This window comes from Vigna angularis, chromosome 3, assembly GCF_016808095.1.
Source record: "Vigna angularis cultivar LongXiaoDou No.4 chromosome 3, ASM1680809v1, whole genome shotgun sequence".
NCBI lineage: Eukaryota > Viridiplantae > Streptophyta > Magnoliopsida > Fabales > Fabaceae > Vigna > Vigna angularis.
Window position 1 is genome coordinate 4,793,773 of NC_068972.1, and position 23,429 is coordinate 4,817,201.

Consider the following 23,429-nt stretch of genomic DNA (forward strand, 5'->3'; position numbering starts at 1 on the left):
CGCCTCCTTCGGCGAAACCGCCAGATATGGTGTCAATGCGGCCTCGGACTGAGCGCTCTCTCTCTGTCCGTCGAGGCGGACTGCGCGATCGCCTTCGGTGTTGATCATCTCTAGGGTGTGTTCGTTGGGGGCTTCGCCTAGGATGATCTCCTCGGCGCGGAGTGGCGGCTCTAGTGGAGACTCTATCCTTGATGTAATTTTGGAGATAACCTGCACGGATGAGTCTCTCTAGTTCGTCTTTCACCATGTTGCATTCTTCTGTGTCGTGCCCCTGGTTCATATGGAATCGGCAGGTTTTGTTACTGTCCGCATTCTTCGAGGTGGCCTTTCGTCGCACGGTCAAGAGTTCGGCGTGTAAGGCCTCTTCAAGCACCCTCGCCCGTGGTGCATTGAGGGTCGTATAACGATCGTACTTAGACGTCCATCCCGACTCCTTCCGAGGTGTTCTGTCCGGCTTGTAGTCGTTAGTGGATCGCTTCACTGGTTTTCTTGCCTCTTGGCTGGAGATATCTTGATGCTGTTTCTTTCTGGAGTTACGGTGGTCCTCGATGCGGATGAATTTTGCAATAATGGATTGCAAGTCTTCCATGGATGCTGGGGGATCAGCATACAACTGTTCCGCAAACTGCCCCGGCCTTAAGCAGGACGATAGATTGCTGATAATGAAAGCGGGAGTGATATCCTTTACGCGCTGGGCCGTCTCGATATACCGTTGCATAAAAGCCTTCAGGGTCTCATCCTTCTCCTGCTTGGTATGGACAAGCTCCGCAGCAGTCACCGCCGGTTTTTTATTGGCTGCATACTGCTTTCGGAATAAGGATTCGATAGTGGCGAAACAATCTACTGAATTCCGTGGAAGATTATGGAACCACTCCAGAGCTTCACCCTTAAGAGATAAAGAAAAAGCTCTGCATATTACCGGGTCGTTGTCAGTATAGAATGCCATGGCATCTATAAAATTACGTAGATGGTTGTCAGGGTCCTCAAAACCATTGTAACGTTCTAAGGTGGGGGGAGGTTTGTCTGGCATGTTCGCCTGCATAATGGCCTCCGTGAACGGAAGCAGGTTGGTGAGGCGGATGGGAGTAGGCCCCTTTCTTCCCCCGCCAACAGGATCAGAAGCTTCTCCATGATGACTCACCTCGTTCTCCTCCTGCCTGTTCGAGGCAGACAACTCTGGCGGTGGGAGTTGTGCCCTCATCGCCGCCATCTCCTCAGCCTGTTTGCGTTGGACCTCTTGCTGTTCCTTTATGGTTTGTGCTTGCGTCTCAATCTGCGCCTGCAGCTGCCTGATCAACTCACGCGTGTTGAAATCTTCCATTGCTCCGGTGGTCGTTGTTGGGATAGTAAATCTCGGGCCCCACGGTGGGCGCCAAAATGTTTCAGATGGGATGTGGAGACCAAGATTCGAGCCAAACAACTCGGGACTGCTTCTTCTTTGTACTGCTCTCACTGTGCTATTTCTCTCCGTCTTCTCTGCTTCTCTGAGTAAAGATGGGCTGGGTACCTGCAAAGGCACTCCGACGCTCAAGTTAGAAAGGGATGTGATTAATCAGATTAAGAGCAATCTTTCTTCTTAGGGGAAAAAACGTACATTTTCTCTCGTGTGTTTCGTATATTTAAAACAGTAAAATAAACTGTTACCTGAAAATCCGGGCAGTTATCGAGTTGGACTATGTAGAAGTTGTAACTGCTAGGTTGTGTATTGACACTGAGTCAATTACTTCCGTGATTCACGGCGTTGGTTAGCTAATATGCGTAACCGCTTATCTGTAACCGCTGAACCGTATGCTACGATATCGCGCGCTGTATGTCGATCGTCTTGTGTGTCGATATGGATAGGCGACTTGTCGTATGCACGTCACATGTCGCGACATTACTGTTTGGTTGTCGAGTACCAAGTGGTCGATGACAATGTGCGATCATACGATACTACGACATCTGTCGTCAGGTCGCCCGGGTTACCGGTCGACCGTTTGGTTTAACTGTCATCAGGTCGCCTGGGTTACCGGTCGACCGTTGGAGGATCAGGTATCCTATAGTACAATTTTCTATGTAAATAATTATATTATCCAAAAAATAGAATCATCTATTTTATTTTACAATCTTGCTTTTATAATATTCATTACAAAAAACAATATATTTTTGTCTTATAGAAACAACAAAGAGCTAAGAAAAGACAAATGATCAATAAAATAAAATGTAATTGTTTTTCCTTTTTTTGTCAAAAATTAACGTAATTAAAGTATGACCCATAGAGTTTTCAAATCTACATAATATCATCAATAAAATATAAAAATAACAAATTTTAAATTAATATTTTCTTATTCATTAAAATTTAAAAATTAAATCTATTTAGATGAGTACACGTGTTAAAAGAAAATTTTCTTAATATAATTGAATTGATTTCAAAATATACATAATTATTGAAAAAAGATATATAATAATTAAGTCACGGTTAGAAAAAAAATATATTTTTTTACAATACAAACAGAACCAATAAACAATGAGAATAGAAATAATAAATTTGTGTTTAACTTTTTTTCCCTTAGTAAAATGGAATAAAAGAGTGCAAAAAAATATACTAACTCAAAAAATAAAAAATTATCATAATCAGATTTTTTATTCTTTATACTATTTATTAATATTAAATAACATATTTTATAAAAAAATTAAAAACTGATCTAATTTAATTATCATACTTTTTCATTATAAATACACACAATTATAAAGTTTAGGAAGGCTACTTCACCCTGCCCTAATAATTCTCGGTCAATGAGTTTCTTTTTCAAACATAATTTAATTTAAAAAATAAATTAACTATTTAGTAAAAAATATAAAATTAAATTAATTCAAATAAAACTAAATGTAAGTTAACAAATGCTATATTACATTTTAAGTACTATAAACTTAAAAAGAACTTGATTAAAAGTGGCAAACTATCTATTGACTATATAAATTATTTTATTTATTGTATATAATAAATATATCAAATTTTGATTGTAATTTTTTTAAAATAATAAATAATATTTGATAATTAAATAGTTTAAAGAAAACTGTGTCGATTCAATTTACATTTTTTTTATTTCACTTCATTTTAGTTTGCGATTTTTTAGCTATATAACTAGCTATTATCTTATTTTTAATAATTTTATTATTATTTATAAGTAGAGGTAAAAGCATGATCAATTCATATATTCAATGTTTTTAATTTTAAATTAAATTATTATTTTTAATATAAAATTTATTATTCATATTAATAAATATAATTGAATATATTGAATATATGTGTCATATATTATATATAAATATATACTGATTAATCCAAGAGTCAGATGACTTTAAGTATCATCCATCAGACTTTAATATTCTTTTTTTCATTAACATATTTTTTTCAAGCTTAAAATTTTGCTTTAAAGATTGGCTGCTAACAGGCTGTTTTACCTATTTATACCCCTATTAATAGAGTTTTATACTTATAGAGTAGCAGTCATGCTAGTTTTAATGGAAATAGGATAAAAATTCGTTTCATAAAAAAAAAAGTGATTATAAATATTTAGAAAATTGAAAATGACAAATATGTTAAAATAGTTAAATACTAAAAAAATAGAAGTTGTTTTGATTTTAAGTCTGTCAAAATAATATTATTAGAATTACTCACATTATTGTCCGTATTAAAATCTGTACCTTCATGACGATTTTTTCTTACAAAGAGTGAAAAAAAAACAACAAAAAGTTAATCTAGGTAGTAGAAAGAGAGATCTGGACAAGTGTCTCTTTCTTGTGGTTTCCGTATTTATGAAGACGGAAGGTAGTAGAAAGAGAGATAATAATAAATAGATAAAAAGGAAAAGTTGATCTAGGTTCCAAACAAGTTCTGGACACGTGTCTCTTTCTTGTGGTTTCCTTTTGTTCCAAACCTAACGAGTTGGAAGATGCTTACTCTGTATCATAATACATTAAACCACATCTTTCTCATTCGGCCTAACTTAATGGGTTGGGTTTCTTATTAATTACACCCTCTGTGTAATCAACAAATACATACTATCATTTTTCGTCATTTAGTAATTTTTTTTAACTTATTATAGTTTACACTTTATTTTCCATGCACGTAACTGCATGCGTTGACTATTAACAATAAACCAAATTACCTTCTTCATCTTTAATTATTTGACAGTTTTTAATTTAAATTCTGAACTATTTCTTACTCGGCTTATATGTGTTTTATCATTGGATCCTTGAATTTAACTTTTATTTTAAAAAATTAATTACATGCATAATTAATCTATTACTTTAGTATCATCGTGTCAATCAATCTCTGCCCAGTACTCTCATGTTTTCAACCCAGTTTTTAACCAAATATTTCGATAATATTCTCAATCTTTTGCGAGTTTAGTCCACCCAAATATTCTTTTCAGTCACCTTTAAACTTCAAATTGTAACAACTTTATTGCAAATTCATACAACTAACTCAAACAGTTAGGCTACTATTACAACAATCAACTATGGCGAAAAAGCTTGTTAAAAAATAAATTGAAAACGAATTGAAGAAAAAAGTAGTTCAAATAACCTAATTAAAAATTTAACATGTATAGATTAATGTAATAGGTTCAACGAGTGGATTAATTAGAGATACACAACTTTAATAAAAGATCAATATTATTACCAATCTAAAATATTAAGATAATGAATTTATATTTTTTCTTTATTTTCATACATGTTATTTAATTTTATAATTTTTATTTAACTCAAAATTTAGACTCACATTTAAAGTTGATATCATTAACTCTATCGTGAAAACAGTGAAGAGCAAAGTCGAGAAAAGTTGTGAAGGAGAACCCATTCTTCATATTATGTTCTCGTCTATCGATAATTAATAAGAAAATAAGTTTAAACTCATATTACTACAGATTCAAATTGAGTTTAATTAAAAAATTATATAATTTTTTAAATACAAAAGACTATCTATTTATCACTTTTTTATTATAATTGTTTTATACTTTTAATTATGTAAATTGACCATTTGATCTTTTATAAAACTAGAATATTTGTTTAATAACGTTGAACGATTTAGATATACTTAATTTATTTATTTACTCAATTATATAAATTGATACTTTGATTTTTATTTAGTATATTTATAATGACTTCTTAAGTGTAATTAATGTTTAGTATAAAATATATGAACATTTTAATTATAAAACTAGAAATAGGCGAGTCAATAAATATTTAAAACAAATTAGAAAAATAAAAAATATTTAAGTGAACCCATTCATAAACTTGAGATAAATTAAATTATATTACAAAATTTACAATTTACCTTAAAGGAGAATTGAACTAAGTGGATTCGTTTGTTAATTCAATATATAATAAGTAACTTGTATAATCTAGATCGACTAACTTTGATATAGAAAATGTGTACATTTTATATAAATTAAACTAATGAAAAAAACTAGAGATGTTTTTATTAGTTTCTGTGTTTTACACTAATGCAAATTTATGGAACTTAACAATATTAATAAGTTAGTTTTCTGTTATATAAAGGAGGAGGCAATGTTAGTCTTGTAAACATATTCTGAAAGGGTGTTTGAAGCGGAGAAACAGGAAGAAGCTAGATGGAGGTGATCCAAAAGTTGGAGAGAAGGAGAGAGGTAAGAGGGAGAGTGACCCTAATGAAGAAGGGGTTATTGGATTTCCATGACATAAAAGCGAACATTCTTGATCGAATTCATGAGTTATTAGGGAGGGGTGTCTCTCTTCAGCTCATTAGTGCTACTTCTCCTAACCCAGGTCCTATCGGAGAAGTTGCATACTTGGAGAAATGGGTTTCAACCATTTCTTCTCTAACAACTCCGGCAACAGACGTAGAATTCTCCATCACATTTGATTGGGATGAAACCATGGGAGTTCCTGGAGCATTCATCATCAAGAACCATCACCATAGCCAATTCTACCTAAAAACACTCACCATTGAACACATTCCTGGCCACGGCCCTGTCAAATTTCTCTGCAATTCTTGGGTCTATCCCGTTCATCGTTATGCCTATGATCGTGTCTTCTTTGCCAACAAGGTAACTTCATTTTTTATACTTAATACCACTTTTTCTTCGACTGTCATATGTTTATACTAAAAAACTTAGACAATAAAACAACTTAAAGCCACTGTCCTTCTAAGAATCTGTGTTATTTTTCTTCTCATATTAAATAATATTAATGATTCTTTTGTTGTCTTATCTTTCACTTATGACCTTGTAATTATCTTAGTACAACATATGTATTTATTGCAATATTAAATAAAAATTATAAATATTTTATTAAAATATTTTTTTTGTATTATATTTCTTAGTTTGTCAGAACAAATTTCAATCAGACTTAAAAATGAAGTACAGAAAAAAGTAAATAGTTTTCGATAACACATTAAAGCTTTCCATTTATGAGAAATAATTATTAGAAGTAAATTGTGTCACATAAAAAACGATCATAATTTAAACAATTTACGTATTTTTTTTTAAGTTTCTTCCTCAAATATGCTTTAAAATTAGTTACTAGTTTATAAGTTAATTCATATCTAACTTATAAATTTTAACTTGATAATCTAGTTAAATGAGGCAGAAACATTTGATAAACTAACGGATAAATTAGTTGATAAATGTAAAATGATACAAAACTATATACAACTACAGATATATTATCATATAAATAAAATTTGTGTTTCTAAAGAAAATTTATTATAAAATTATAATTTAAGATTTTTTTAAAAATAATTAAACCCTTATTAAATGTTTTATATGCTTTTTCTAAATTTTAATTTTTTAATTTAAATTATGGGTAGAATGAATTTTTTTTTTATAATTTTTATTATGTGTAATTGACATATAATATTACGTAATAAAATATTAGTTATTTCAATTTATAATTGTAATTTTATTTTATTTTAATCTGAACTGAGTTGGCTTTGTGGTTTAGGCTTATCTTCCATGTGAAACACCGGAGCCACTGCGCAGATTCAGGGAACAAGAACTAATAGTTCTTCGCGGAAAAGGGTTTGGAAGGCTTAAAGAGTGGGATAGAGTTTACGACTATGCATGCTATAATGATTTGGGATCTCCCGATAATGGTCCTAACAGCGCACGCCCTGTACTTGGTGGAGGCTCACAGTTCCCGTATCCCCGAAGAGGAAGAACTGGTCGGCCACACACCAAAACAGGTTTCCCACAGAAGTCAGAATAATAATAAAATGACGTACATTTATAAAGATAAAATGGTCATAATTTTTTTTTTGTATTGTTTTAGAAGTAAAGTATCCGATATAAACATGTGTGAGAAACGGATTGGTGGTGTATTATTCATGATAACGAGTATTCTGGTTCTGTCATGATTGCAGACCCCAAGACTGAGTCAAGATTGCCTCTTCTATGTGTAAAAAAGATTTATGTTCCAAGAGATGAGCAGTTTGGGCACGTCAAGTTTTCAGATTTTTTGGCTTACGCAGTAAAGTCTGTTAGTCAAGTTATGCTTCCAGAGATTACATCTTTGTGTGACAAAACTTTTAATGAGTTTGACACCTTTGAAGATGTTCTTAGAATTTATAAGGGATGTATTAAGTTGCCAAGTGATTCTCTGGTAAAAAAACTAAGAGAACTTGTTCCCTATGAGTTGGTGAGAGAACTTATTAGGAATGATGGTGAGAGATTCCTTAAATTTCCGTTGCCTGACGTGATCAAAGGTGTTTTAATGCTTTCCCGTTATTTCTTTTAGCTTGGATCATCCCATAAATAATTATTCTAGTTACATTAATATTGCTATAATTGCAGAGAGTAAAAGGGCTTGGAGGACAGACGAGGAATTTGCACGAGAAATGCTTGCTGGGGTTAACCCTGTCATCATCCAACGTCTCCAAGTACAGCAAAAAAACAACGCCAATTTATAATTAGACTATACATAGACAACAAAGTGATTAAGTGTTGACTTTCTATAGCAACTAAAATTTTACTTCAATGATAAATTCTTGAGAAGTTTAGATCATTAATGGGAAACTCCAATTCTTGAAAGAAAACAAGAAGAAAAAAATAAATTACGAAATCTCATCTGTTTTGAACTTGATGTTTCTGTTCTAACGGGTTAAATCTAAATGCAATATGCAGGATTTTCCTCCTGTCAGCAAGTTAGACCCCAATGCTTATGGTGACCAAACTAGCTCCATCAGGGCAACAGACATAGAAAATAGTTTAGATGGGCTCACAATAAATGAGGTACTAATCACTACTCTCCTTTTCCATAGAAACACGTAATGAATTATGTTATATTTAATCTATATGTCACTAACCAAGTATCTTCATATTGCAGGCAATTCAAGAAAAGAAGCTATTTATATTAGATCATCATGATGCATTGATGCCATACATAAGTCGAATAAACTCTACCAACACAAAGACTTATGCCAGTAGAACACTCTTGTTTCTACAAGATGACGGTACACTAAAGCCACTAGCTATAGAACTAAGCTTACCTCATCCACAAGGTGAACAACATGGTGCTGTAAGCAAAGTTTTCGTTCCAGCTAAAGAAGGATCAGCAGCTTCAGTTTGGCAGCTAGCTAAAGCTTATGTAGCTGTGAATGATTCAGGATATCATCAATTGGTTAGCCACTGGTATGGTTTCCAGAAAACTAATCTAGCACTTCAAGTGTTTCATGATATTTCTTATCTTAAATATATGACAAGAAAATTATGACTCTTGCGTAGGTTGCACTCCCACGCAGTAATTGAACCATTCGTAATAGCCACACATAGACAGTTGAGCATTCTTCATCCCATATACAAGCTCTTGAAGCCACACTTCAAGGACACAATGCATATAAATGCCTTAGCTCGACACTTGCTCATCAGTGCTGGAGGGGTGTTAGAGAAAACAGTTTTCCCCGGCAAATTTTCCATGGAAATGTCAGCTTTTACATACAAAAGTTGGGTTTTTCCCGACCAGGCACTACCTGCTGATTTGCTAAAGAGGTGAGTTCAGTCAAAAAAACGACTTGAGAGTGAGGTTTTATTAAGTAAGAAATGACACCACACAATTAGTTATTTATAATGAATTTGTGTTGTTAGCAATCTCTACATAATAACATAACATGCTACGATTGTATTTGGATTGAATGAATATCAGGGGAATGGCAGTTCAAGATTCTAGTTATCCTCATGGACTTAAGCTTGTGATAGAGGACTATCCATATGCTGTGGATGGGTTAGAAATTTGGGAAGCAATTGAAACTTGGGTGACTGAATATTGTAACTTCTATTACACGTCGAGTGAAATGGTTGAGGAAGATGATGAACTTCAGAATTGGTGGAAAGAAATACGCAACGAGGGTCATGGTGATTTAAAAGACAGACCATGGTGGGGAGAGATGAAAACTAGAGAGGAACTCATTCAATCATGCACCATTATCATTTGGCTAGCTTCTGCTTTCCATGCAGCTGTGAATTTTGGACAATATCCTTATGCTGGGTACCTTCCTAATCGTCCAACAGTGAGTCGTAGGTTCATGCCCGAGTTAGGTACCCCAGAGTATGAAGAACTTAAGTCAAACCCTGACTTGGCATTCCTAAAAACAATCACTGCCCAGTTCCAAACACTCCTTGGCGTGTCACTGATTGAAATTTTGTCAAGGCACTCAACGGAAGAGGTTTATCTTGGACAGAGTGAGAACACCGAATGGACTTTGGATGTTGAACCATTGAAAGCATTTGATAGATTCTCAGAGAAACTAATGGAAATTGAGAGTAATATTACCAAAAGAAACAAGGACGAAAGATTGAAAAATCGAAATGGACCAGTGAAGGTGCCCTATACACTTCTCTATCCCAACACTTCGGATCATTCAAAGGAGGGTGGGCTTACTGGCAAGGGAATCCCCAACAGCATATCCATCTGAAACTCCTTTTGTAGCTTATATATGTCCTCTCACGTCACTATGACTAACCAGAGAGTTTGGGTATTAAATAAACAATTTATGTGATTACTTTTCCATGCATCGGTTGTTATTACATATGCAACTATTTATGATTGTGTTGTGTTTTTAAAGTATTTCAAGAGGCTCTTGAGCGACCTATTTGTTTGATTTGTAAGTTGGTTTCAAGTAACTATAAACGATACTTTTTATGGCATTTAAACAAACAAGTGATAGACGTGGACTTCCACACATGAAATTGGGCCAAGTATATTCACTGTAGTGCAAATTGTTCAATTTCATCAGTGTGTCAACTAATATAACTTTTGTTTTCCATTTTAATAAATCATTTTCATAGCTTAATTTTAATTTCGTTTTTAGCTTGAAACTCATCTCATAACCTACGTTGTTCACGTGATTGTTATTTGCTTGGTCTTTCATTTGAAAGCCTGGGTCAGTGAGACTACCCAACCATCATAATTTTACCCTTTTATTTTTCATAGATATATCTCCAAAGTTGATGTTTATTCTTTTCATTTAATTTTTGTATATACTTTTATTTGAGAACTGTTTGTCTTTTCTGAGTACTTCAAATCCCTTTTTTTTTTCTCCGTTCTTTAATTACTTGTAATTTCTAATCCCTCTTCGTTGAGAAACATATGTTATATCCGTCAAAATGGGTCATAACTCGTGGGTTAATCCGGCTCACTACGGATTTGAACCAAATTGGATTTAAAAAAATTATATTTTTTTAAGCGGATCAGATTTTAACCCGATTCATTTAAATCCGACTTATGTGGGTTGAACTCGTGGTGGATCAGATTGACCCATACACCTATTTTTATTTTATTAAAATTTAATTTTAATTTTATAAAAAAATATTTAATATTTTGTTTTTTTAGAAAAAATTATTTAAGTTCCTTATTTTCAAAATTAATTAAACACCCCGGAGTGAAATTTGTTTAGATTTAAATTACAGAAAGTTTGCAATTTGTAGATCGGGTTGGATTCGAATTTTTCTGGCTTAATAAATGAGTCGGGTTGGGTTGACTCACTAAGTGATCAACCCGTGGTGGGTCGGGTTTGGTTTCACATAATATTAACTAAAAAAAGTAGGGCGTTGCTCCCTCCACCCCCACGTGCTTCTCCCTCCACCTCCCCAATTTTATATAATTCCAATTATGTCCTAACCCAATTTTATATAATTCCAATTATATCCTAAAGTAAAATTTTTTTACTTTTTTTATTTTAATATTTTAATTAATTTAAATTTACTTTTTTTCTATTTACTGCCTACACCTACCAACCTTTCATTTCCATCTCTCACTTCTCACTTCCGTAACCTCTCCCTCACTTCCGTAACCTCTCTCTCATTTCTCACTTCCGTCTCCAACTTCTCCATTTTTCTCCATTTCTTCTTTGTTTTTCGTTTTTGTAGAAGATCGTTTGGTGTGGAGCAAGACTGGTGCGGAGGAATAGCGTGTGCGGAGGAACAGCGTGGAAGAGCGAGATCTGCGTTCCAGGTTGGTTCTTTCACCCGTGCTCTGTTTGTCGACGATTTTACTGTGCACGAAAGGCTAAAACGGATGTGGGACATCCGTTTGCCTTCGACGGATGTCCGACTTCCGTCGACGGATGTGGGATATCCGTTGAAGGCCAATCGGATATCCCACATCCGTTTCGGCTGTGCTGCATTTTTTTTACTTTTTTAATTGTTTTTAAATTATTATAACTGAAATATATATTTATATATTTGATATATTTATTGTTAAATGTTTTTAAATTTTCTTTTGACTTAGATTATTATTTGAATATTTTATAAAATTTTTTATTTGTAGTTTGTAAATAAATTGATTAAGAATTAGATACGAAAACTTTTATATATTTAAATTATTTTTATTTCTTAAAATAAATATTATCAATTTAATTTATTTAATATTAGTAAATTTGTATTTGTATTTATTTTATTTATAGTAAATTTGTATTTGTAATAATAATTAATTTAATAATAATTAAATGAAAATGTATTTAAATATATTATTTTAATTAATTAGCTAATTGTTTCTTTTATTTAATTTTTGTTGTAAGTTAATAAATTAATTATTATTAGTTTAATTTATTTTGAATTGCATTTTTTATAGTTTATTAATGATATTTGAAACAATAATTTATTTTAATTTTTGAAATTAAATAAACAAATTATTGTTAGAAATGGCAAGAACACGTGGTGCATCTTTTAATTCTCGAGGTGAGAGTTCTCGAGGAGAGAGTTCTCGAGGAGAGAGTTCGTCGCAGGGCGAAGCTCGAAGAAGACCTACCGTTTCTGCTCGTAGAAGTCGAGCAGCTCCTATCCAGCATGACCCCATAGCAGAGGAGCGAGTCGTTGAGGAACAAACATATGAGGCGTATGAGACTCATGGAGAGGAGAATGCATTTGAGGCCCCTAACGATGATGACGATTAGGAGGAGCATGCAGATGTTCATGACATACAAGAGGATGTCGCTGGATTTCCTGGAGGTCCACACGATCATTCATTGCTGACGCACTATGTTCAGCATGTAGCTTATGCTATTTCCCAAGGCCGGGTGAGTGCAAAAATAAAATTTATTTTATTATTTTTTTAATAGAAAATTTATTAAATATTGATGTGTAGGATCGAGGGGACACACTGAAGTTGATCTCCCACGGAAAAAAAGTAAATAAGTTAGGACCATGCCACGAGGGAATTCAAGACATTGTGTTGAATTCCAGTTTGATGCCTCTTACAGGGATTTGTTATGATTACATTGATAAGGGGTTACTCCTCGGATTCATAGAGAGGTGGCATTTTGAGACCAGTAGTTTCCATCTCCCTATAGGGGAGATGTCGATTACTCTTGATGACGTCTCGACATTACTTCACCTGCCTGTGATGGGGCAAATGTGTGATTTGGAGGAGTTGGAGTTTGAGGAGGCTCGTACAACCCTTGTGCAACTACTCGGCGTTGATGGTGGCACAGCAGGTTCTGAGATGGAGGACGCACGTGGTCCGAAAGTCAGACTCAGCTGGCTTAGAGAGATATATGTTCAGAGGTGCGAGTCGCAGCATTGGGACTATGCTGCTAGAGCATATTTGTTGCATCTAGTAGGATGCACAATTTTTGCAAATAAGAGTGCCAGTTCTATACGCGTGTCTTACTTATTGTTATTTAGAGACGTACACGCGTGTGGCAGATATGCCTGGGGTGTTGCTGCACTCGCCTATTTGTACGACCAGCTCGGGGATGCGAGTCTCGCCTCCACGAAGCAGATGGCTGGATATTTGACTCTATTTCAGGTACAGTTATAACTTTGACATTTATTTCATGTATTTATTTCCATGTTCGAAGATGGATGAAATTTAATTGAATAATTATTGTTTAGAGTTGGATATACGAACATTTCCCTAGTATGGGGAGGAGGCGGTTGGTAGCTTCTTACGATGACACCACACCACGTGCCATGAGGTGGCAGAGTCCTAGGCAGAGTTCCACTCTCACAGAGATTCGATCACAGTTGGATGCGCTGACATACAGTGGAGTTGTATGGCATCCGTATGAGGGGCATCGGGGCATTCGGCCATTCTTCGGCATCTGTATGTATTCTGGATGGATTCGGATTGGTGACACCCTTTGTCGTCATTTGCCTGAGCGTGTGCTGAGGCAATTTGGGTTTCAGCAAGACATTCCACGATCACCGACTACGGTTCCAGATGCAAATGTAGTGGCCATTGATCATATGTGGTTGCACTTCAGAGCTCACGTTGTGAGTAATGTCAGACATGCAGCATCCCCTTCTGACTGTGTTGATGGGTACATTCAGTGGTTCAGGAGGGTTTCGCATCCTTATATTATTGTTGCTGCAGATGACGCGCGACCGACTCTTGCACCTAGACAACGCCCCGATGTTCCACGGGAGGCACGACCCCATCGTAGATCGTCTCCACCTTCACCATCTGGTGCCCTGGTATATTATTTTTCATTGCTTATATTATTAAATTTTGATCACCTTGTTTATTTAATTGTTTGATATAATTATAATGCAGGCTAGATTTAGGCGAATGGCGAGAATGTTACAGTCCTTGATATCGTGTCGTCATGTCACCGAGGGTACTGTTGCACATCAGGTGTCAGTGGACCTGCTTCAGATTGCTAATGAAGGCATCGACGAATATTCCACGACTAGGAGAGAGCAGAGGCATGTGCGTGGTAGACGGTCGACGTCTAATTGATGGGACTTTATATTTCCTTTTTCTGATTATGTATTACAGGACTTTATATTATCTTTGTATTTGTAATAGACATTTATAATTTCTTATAATTTCAATGTTTTCATTTTGAGTTACATGTTCTTTTATATTGGTTATATAGATGATCAAATATTTATATGTTTAAGTGGAAAAAAATAAGAACTTAATTAACAACAAGTAATATAAATATGATCATATATAAATAAATACTACATAAATATCACGAATAATAAAAATATAATTATCATGAATACTGACAATAAGTACTTAAATAACAAAATATAATAGTGTATTTCTACATATCTTCATACATAATATAAATATCATGAATCACCTAAGTCAACATAAGATGTTGTTATGTCCATCAACTGTTCAAATGCGTGCATCCTACTAGTATAAATAGATGACCACGCTCGTGCCTCAGGATAACAGTGGGTTGAGGACATGATATTCACCGTGGGCAACGGACAACCTTCTTGTAGCTTAACCTACATTATACAAATAACAAAATATAATTGAGTGATAAGTAATTTTAAAATAAATTCATAACAAAATGCACTTACCTGCACAAAATGACATCCATGAACATGTCCTATACAAATTAAGCGATGTTGAGTGATATCAGAAGGTGGTGTGGAACGTAGTGGAAAGATAGTATAATTTTGAGAGTATGACAAACACACTAAGATAACGTTATATCGGTTAGCAATTGCATAACCAATGTCTGGTAATGTCATCCACTTGCTCGTGTTAGCCTGTTATGAATAAAAGTTGTTAGAAAAAACCATGTAATAAAGAAACTACATAAAACGGGAAACACTTACCGCGGACAGTGACTGCACCAACAAAGAGGACCTCAGTTCTTCTAGTCTATCATAGCCTCCTACTAGGCTTGCATATTCATCACGCCAAGCACTGAGTTCTTTGTACAACTCATTCCTCACAACGGGCCATGAATCTTCTCCGAGTCCCAACAACGCAGCAATGCATCTATACCCACAGTGACCATCAGCCACAACATCAACAACGTCCACAATGAAGGGGTGAGTAGTAGAATGAAACTGGTCTATCATTGGAACTCTCCTTTTCTTCATTGCTTTTGGCTTTGATTGTAATTTACTTCTCACAGATGAAGATTCTATGGTTGAATGAAAGGCGTCCACATACTCAAAATATGATGGATCCCGCGTAGTAGACCTTTCACTTCGTTTAACTTTACTTTTTTGTGCACCCTTTGTCTTGACTTTATGTAATGGAGGGACCATTGATGTCAATGTAGGACAAACAATCTCAAGTAACTTCTGCTTGATGGTGACTTTACCGCCAATGTCAACCTCATTGAATCGTTCTTCTACTTGTTTCAACTCATCTTTAATGGATAACTGAGGCTTAGTTTCATTTAATTCAACATTTGAGAAATGCAATCTTCGCCACATGATATGAAATTCACCTATAGGGATCATCCTAGGATCATATCGTGCTAATTCACATGCACATGGGACACCAAATGTACGTCTCAATACACATCCACACTTTGAGGAGTCCAATCCTATCTGCTGCACTATTTTCAATTCCTTAGCAATGAGATCCAATGCATATCGAGACACACGCCCAATAAGTTCTCTATATATGTAGCCTTTAAAATAGTCACTCCTGAGCAACAAACTACTTTCAAATGACGCCTTAATCTTGTTGTGTTGTAAGATAATGACGTTATGAATACTATCCCAACAAGAACACAAATCACCCATACTATTGCCCAGAACTTTCTTCAGGCTCCAATGAGCAGATTCAGCCCTGAAACAAAAAAAAAACTTCAACAAGTACAAATAAATATTTATCTACAAAACAAATAAATAAAATAACATTACAACATACCTATTTGTGGTTGTGTTCCCTAAATGCATTACTTTGTTCGTCCAGAACTTTACAAAGTATGTGCTGTACGGAATAATCCAATTCTGATTAACATATTCAAAGAACAAAGGCCATGATCTGCTTGCGTATTCAAAACCATTCACATACTCAGCAAACAAGCTTTCATCAGCACAATCCATCACATTTTCCCATGCATCCATCAACACTTCCCAAACCTCAGTAGAATGAACTAACATTTTGCATTTAGCTTTAACATTTTTAAGGATGTGGAACCGACATAACATCTGATATGACTCAGGGAATACACTTGATATGGCATTCATCAAAGCCAAGTCTCGGTCAGTCACAATAACTTTAGGACCACCCTCAGATGTTAAAAATAAACCTTTCAGCTTTTCCAAAGCCCATGTGAAATTACTCTGCCTTTCAGTAGACAAGAAAGCAAATGCTGCTGAGAAGGTTAACCCTGTAGACGTCATACCCACAATCTCAAGCAACGGAAGTCTATATCTATTTGTTTTATATGTGGAATCCATCATAAATACAACATTAAATGAGTTTAACAATTTCACCGCATCAGGATGTACTTATCCCGATCCAACAACATCATAAGTTGTTGTAGTTCAGTTCTGGACCCTCTTAATGATCGTTTATACGCATGCCTTGCGTTGTAGATTTGTTTAATCGTTGTCACATTTCGATCATTATTTTGTTTGAGTGTTAATAAAATATTTGCAGGTGTAACTTTACTCTTTGTCATATCAACCAGTAATGACTTCTCACTCGTATTTAACCTGCCAGCATAAGGGTGACCCACTAAAGTTTCAGCCAACTCATGGTTGTGATGTCCACACATCACCTTCAACACCCATCCGGCCCCATCTGAACATGGTTTACCCTTTAATCTAAACGGACATTCACATTTACGAGTGCCGTATACACTAGCCACTGCATCAGCTTTGTATTTCCTATATTTTCCCCCTCTTTCACATCCAAGTATGACATACGTTTTTCTTCCCCGTACACCAGTAGCTATGTCAGATCTTACTATTACCACAACAAATCCTAAATCAAAAGCCATCCCTCTTACCCATTGAATTAAGTGCTCCCGTGAATGAAATATTTCATTTGTTGTAAATCTATTTGTTAAATCTCTCTCTACAACTTTGCTAATTGATGAAGACAAATCAGATTTCAAACTACAACCAATCTGAGAATCCATATGAAGATATTCATCCATTTTAAATAATAATCACCTACAAAATTATAATGACCCTTATTAACATAATTAATAATTAATCAAACAAATATAAAAATATTAATATAATTAAATTATATATTTGATATAAATAGAGTAATAAATAATTTTTTATATAATTATCAAATTATTAAAGAATTAAAGATACAAAAATCATCTATAACAAATTCATATTTTAACAAAATTATTACGTTTAAAAACTAACCATATATAACATTTAAAATTATAAATTTAAATATAAATTACTGTAAATAAAATAAACAAATAAAATAAAAACGAAACGTAAAAGGAAACTGCCTCTGGACGGATGACATCCTTCAACGGATGTCAACATCCGTTTAAGGCAAAACGGATGTCGACATCCGTTTCGCCTTAAACGGATGTTGACATCCGTTGAAGGATGTCGTCCGTCCAGAGGCAGTGTTCCTTTTATGTTTCGGTTTTATTTTACTGCGTTTTGCGGCTCATGCAAGGATTATAGGCTTGGATATTAAAAGGATTATTGGAAGTATGGGAAGGGTTTAGGGTTTAGGATTATAGGAAGGATTATGACTACGTACCTGGAGAGGAACCACGACAAGTACACTACACCACAAACGCACTGTACCACGTACTGCACCGAGAACAAGAGGAAGATTGCTTGATAATTCTTTTCACGATCACCAAGCTTTGCAGAAAAATATTTTACTCATACAAGGAACTACGTAGGTTATCAGTGAAATATGTTATAAATGAATAAAATTAAAAAATAATAATTTTAAAAATAAAATTTTACTGAGGGGCAAAATAGTAAAGGAAAGATGGAGGAAGGGGCAAAAAAGTAAAGGAGAGGTGGAGGAAGAGATGTGTGGGGGTGGAGGGAGCAACTCCCAAAAAAGTATGATTAAATAAATCTACATGGTTATGAATATGAAAAGAGTTGCATTTTCACTTGCAGATCGAAGTCAAATATAACTGCAAATCATAAGTATACTGAAGATAGGTTAATGATTTTATGAGTTTTCATTTTTATACCATGTTTGATTTTATTTTTTATTCAATGTATGATTTAGATTTATATTTAATTTTTTAATAACTAGTTCTATAAAAATTAATTCGAGGTGGTTCACGTTCAAGAATGAATGTTTTGGCAGAGAAAGATCCATTGGATCACGTTCCATCTCAGTTTCTTTGATAAACTCCCACCGTTCCGTTAGCTTTAAAATTTTGAAACAAATATGCTTCAATTAAAAAGCTAGAAGATCAAAGTTTATACCCAATATTCTAAAATATTTCAGCTGCTCTCCTTGCACTAGTGCAAAAATAACTAGAATAACCAACTTTAAAAATGATGGATTACATTTTTGTAAATAAATGCAATTATTAGACGTCATTTATAATTGTAATTCGACGTCAAATTTGTTATGTCAAATTCCCTAAAATTAGAAGTCAAAATGATATAAAATGTCAAATGTCCCAGCGTTAGACGCTAAAATGTTAGCGAATTCAATAAAAATTTGAGCGGGAGATTGAAAATTCATTCACTTTATATCTTAGTGCGCGATACCCTCTTCTATGCTCAAGCTTTTCCAGAACGAAGTTTGACAACCATCACATGTAATCTTTCTTTCATTTGTTACAAATGCATGTTAATTAACTACTTTAGATATGATTTTCGTTTGTTTTGACAGATTATTTTCGTATTCTTGTCCTTCATAGGCGCCCTTCATAGGCGCATTCTGTTTTCTCTCTAGCTGGTGGCAACACTTTATTACCCACATTTTGAAGGGGTTAGTTTTCGTTTTCGTTTAGAAAAACTTATTTGTTGAACTTTTTTTTTTTTGTGCTGAACTTGTTTGTTGTTGTTTGGTTGAACCTGTTTGTTGTTGTTGTTTGATTGAACTTGTTTGTTGTTTGTTATTGTTGTTTGTTATTGATACTACACTATACGTTCATAGTTCATGCTTTATAAAATATAAAAAACTGAAATTTGTTCTTTTTCTGCTTTTCAGGTCTCCTAGAGTTATAAAAAAATATCACAATTAATTAAAAAAATAAAAAAAATATTAACGTCGAATATTGACAAAATTCGACGTTAAGTTGCTTTACATCGAATTGTTCTATGTTCGACGTCAATTTAACGTCTCCCGATATGACGATGACCTCGAATTGGATGTGAAAGGCCGACAAACAACGACATAGTGTTTTTGTACTAGTGTTGCCTACAACAAGATAAAGTTTAAATTGTATATTGTTTAAAATATTTAAAAATTATTTTTATATTAAAAACAAATTTTAAATTATTTTTTTATATTCGAGTATTTATAACTTTTATGTTAAAATTAAGATATCTATCCTTAATTTTTTGTCTTGCATTTATTATTTATTTATTTAATGATCATTTGATATTTATTCATATTATTAGATAGATTTGTTTCGAATTATGTACGTATTCTTGTTTAATTAAGATAAAATCTTTGTATATACATATAAAATAATATTTGTTCAATCAATACACCTTGATAATGTGACTGTCACTTTAAATAACAAAATAGTTTTGAAGTGAGAAAATTAATATAAAACAAAAAACTGAATTAGCAACTATCAATGAAATTTTATTTTAACCTGAATATTTATTTTCTTGGCTGTATATGCAAATAAAGATATATATTTTAATGTAAAATATATTTATTTATTTTCGTGCAACAGGGAATAAGAGGTGTGAGGTGTGGGTAAGAGGATGAATCAAAATCTTTGATTGTAATTGGTGGAAACCATATCCACTTATCCATATCCAAATCCACACAACCCATCCAAAATCTTCTCCATCCTATACTTCTTTCATCTCTTTTCTTTTGTTTTTCACTGATCTCTCACAACACAACAACAACCCAACCCTTCTCAGCATGGCCATGGCAACCCAAGCCTCCCTCTTCAGCCCTTCCTTCTCTGCTCTCAAACCCACCGACCGTGTCTCCGTGCCATGGAAGCAATCCCCCACCTTCTCCTTCTCCTCTCCGAAGCCCCTCAAGTTCTCCAAGACAATCAGAGCTGCAGCGGCCGATGAAACCGCAGAGGCCGTAACAAAAGAGGCACCCGTTGGGTTCACCCCACCGGAACTGGACCCAAACACGCCTTCCCCGATCTTCGGAGGCAGCACTGGTGGGCTTTTGAGGAAGGCCCAGGTGGAGGAGTTCTATGTGATCACATGGACGTCCCCCAAAGAACAGATCTTTGAAATGCCCACTGGAGGTGCTGCCATCATGAGGGAGGGTCCCAACCTGTTGAAGTTGGCCAGGAAGGAACAGTGTTTGGCTCTTGGAACTAGACTGAGGTCAAAGTACAAGATCAATTACCAGTTCTACAGGGTCTTCCCCAACGGAGAAGTTCAGTACTTGCACCCCAAGGATGGTGTCTACCCTGAGAAGGTCAACCCGGGACGCCAAGGGGTTGGCCAAAACTTCAGGTCTATTGGTAAGAATGTTAATCCCATCGAGGTCAAGTTCACCGGCAAGCAACCATATGATTTGTAAGCACCACCTCCTTCATTCCTCCTATATGCTCTGTACTTATATTGTCAAATTTATGCCACAAATGCTAAACTCATGTGCCTTAATTTTATAGCTATTTTTCTCCTATTCTCTCTTTAGTATTGTTTTATCGTTACTGTCGTCAACATCTTTTGGAATATTGATTTGCTTCAACTTGATCAAACCTATAACAAAGTAATAACACCGGACATATCTGATTTCAGAATTCTGTGATCAATAATAATTCATCAGTCATGAGTGAATTGGATTTTACATTTTATCTCGATCTTCCAACTATATCGCTTTCAACGTTCAACGAGGCTTACATGTACAGCACAACCTGTTTTTTCTGTGTATTTCTCATTATAAACGGTGGCAACTCTACACGACACCATGAGTCAATGACTAACATAACGACAAATACCATTTTTTTTTCAATAATTGGCCAATAGGTAGCTCTACAATTTTCAGTTGCAGCAAGAGTTTACTGCTGTCCTGATCTTGAGTCATTTATTTGAATCTAAATTTGATGCGATCTAAACTTTGACTGCTTCATATAACACTGGTCTATACAGTTCAATTGTATATAATAAAAGAAATACAAAATTATAATTATGATGCTTTTGGTTCATTTTAAAATATCACATTATTTAGGCTATGAGACGAAATTTGTTTATAAGCATCTCCACAAAAACTTAACCGTTTAAAATGGCAGCAAGATAACTACCCGACAGTCCAAATGTTCAGGACTCACTCAGAAAGTTTGAGTTCGAAGAAACATAATTGTGGTGTGAAAAAAGTTCTACATTATTGATAGATTTGTTTTTTATTCTAACGTAACAAAACCTATACACTAACTATGACAATGAAAAACATATCGTTAACCATAAGATTAATATTTCCGTAAAAAAAGTCACAACACTAATATATGCAATATGATAAATTCATTGAGTTTCATAACAATTATCTTAAAAATTATATTTATCATAAATTTTATTGTCGAAAGTTAATTTTTTACATCGACGGAGGATTAAAGTTAAACTTTAAAAATAAATCTTTGCTGATAAAAAAAAACTTTAGAAATAAGTCACTCATGAAATTAAATAATATGTATCCGTTAGAGGTTCGGTTAGTAACTCGAAGATTGTCCTAACCTATCTTAATCTAAAACTGGGCCAATATGTATTGTTCATTGTGACCCATTATTTTGTTAGGGACATAATCAAGGTCTTAGCTTCCTGTACCTCCAACAATGACTAATTGCAGCTCTATAATTAGAGAAAAATATTGAAACGCTTTTCAGCACTGTACCACAGCACACCACCAATGCCACTACCTCGTCGGCATCGCTGCTGCCATCATCACCACTGCTGCATAGAATGAAGAGTGGGAGAACGAGAAGAAGAGAAAAAATGAAAAAAAAAAAAACTCATTATGAAAAGCTCTTTTCAAAACATATTTAATATAGTTTGAAATTTTCTTTTTGAACCATATTTTATATATTCCAAATAGTTCTTTTCGACATATATTTTATGTGGGAATGTTGCAGAAAATTCATTCCAAAAGACATTATATGCATTCTGAAAATCTTATTGCAAAATACATTTCATACGTTCCAAAAATGACATTGTGAAAAAACTTGTTCCATAAATTTTGTTTCAAAAATTCTAAAAGCTTTTTAAAATATGTAATCTGGAAACGACTTTTCCAAAAAGTAAAATGGTCATTTTAAAAATTTGAGATACTGCACCCGAAAAAATTTTAGGATGCAATGTAAAAGCCCAAAATCAAAATCCATCCTAAACAGTTTGAAATGAACTCACTTAGCAAGATAAAGCCTGTGATAAACTATTATCATTATTAATAGTTGCACGGTTACTGTTGATTAAAATAAATCATAGTGTGTTGAAACTTTCAATTTGGATTTCAAGTCTTAGCTAAAGAAAGATATTCATTTCATTATAAGATTTATGGGATAAATAATTACCACCAAGACACGTGAAATAAATAAATAAATGCTTTAATATTTTAGAGCTATTCTCTAATTGTATCAAGCGTTTACCGGTGATTTAGAAAATATTGTCATCAGCCACAGGTTACCATCGCTCTCTTTCGTCGATATACTCAATTTACTTGTATTTAAAATTTAGATCCGTATTTTTTTAGTAATCTTATTAACATGATAGTTTTGTGAATATATATGTAAATGGTCTGAAGGTCATCATGGTTACTTCTTGATGAGTAGGACTCGTGTTAGTTACTACTCATTATCCTTAGACCGCTTAATTACTTATTATAAGCTCAATTATAGACTTAATGAAATTATTCCATCACTTCTCTTGCGTTAAATTTGTGTTATCCTGCTTTAATCACTACTCAACCAGAAAACGCTTAGAATTTACAAACGAAAACAAAATTGGAAATAATTTTTAGAAAAAAAAATCTCTGTAAGTTAGAATTAATTCATATAAATTGTCTAAATTTTCTTTTTGGTTTAAACCCTCGGTTGGTCCTCGTATTTATATGGAAATCTCAAATGGGTCATATTTTTTGTAAAAATGAGCAAATTT

General features: G+C 34.0%; 4 protein-coding genes across 4 annotated transcripts; 3 read left to right on the forward strand and 1 right to left on the reverse strand.

Moving 5' to 3' along the window:
- Nucleotides 1-5,582: 5,582 nt before the first annotated feature.
- LOC108324769 (linoleate 9S-lipoxygenase 5-like) lies at nt 5,583-10,018 on the forward strand. The gene is made up of 8 exons (XM_017557700.2): nt 5,583-6,071; nt 6,967-7,207; nt 7,385-7,726; nt 7,815-7,900; nt 8,145-8,252; nt 8,347-8,651; nt 8,745-9,008; nt 9,163-10,018. Exons 1-8 carry the CDS (start codon nt 5,616-5,618, stop codon nt 9,929-9,931), a joined length of 2,571 nt encoding a protein of 856 aa, XP_017413189.1. The 5' UTR covers nt 5,583-5,615; the 3' UTR covers nt 9,932-10,018.
- Nucleotides 10,019-12,810: 2,792 nt separating this feature from the next.
- LOC108325748 (protein MAINTENANCE OF MERISTEMS-like) lies at nt 12,811-14,262 on the forward strand. Its single transcript, XM_052874097.1, has 4 exons — nt 12,811-13,263; nt 13,350-13,931; nt 14,011-14,166; nt 14,236-14,262. The coding sequence occupies exons 1-4, from the start codon at nt 12,811-12,813 to the stop codon at nt 14,260-14,262; spliced, it is 1,218 nt and encodes a 405-aa protein (XP_052730057.1).
- A 275-nt stretch (nt 14,263-14,537) lies between these two features.
- On the reverse strand, nt 14,538-17,173 carry LOC108344422 (uncharacterized). The gene is made up of 5 exons (XM_052874098.1): nt 16,843-17,173; nt 16,093-16,558; nt 15,039-16,011; nt 14,778-14,969; nt 14,538-14,702 (listed from the first exon to the last, which is right to left on the reverse strand). The coding sequence occupies exons 1-5, from the start codon at nt 17,171-17,173 to the stop codon at nt 14,538-14,540; spliced, it is 2,127 nt and encodes a 708-aa protein (XP_052730058.1).
- A 2,997-nt stretch (nt 17,174-20,170) lies between these two features.
- Nucleotides 20,171-20,967, forward strand: LOC108324961 (photosystem I reaction center subunit II, chloroplastic). Its single transcript, XM_017557922.2, has one exon. The coding sequence runs from the start codon at nt 20,236-20,238 to the stop codon at nt 20,860-20,862; it is 627 nt and encodes a 208-aa protein (XP_017413411.1). The 5' UTR covers nt 20,171-20,235; the 3' UTR covers nt 20,863-20,967.
- The last annotated feature ends 2,462 nt before the right edge of the window (nt 20,968-23,429 follow it).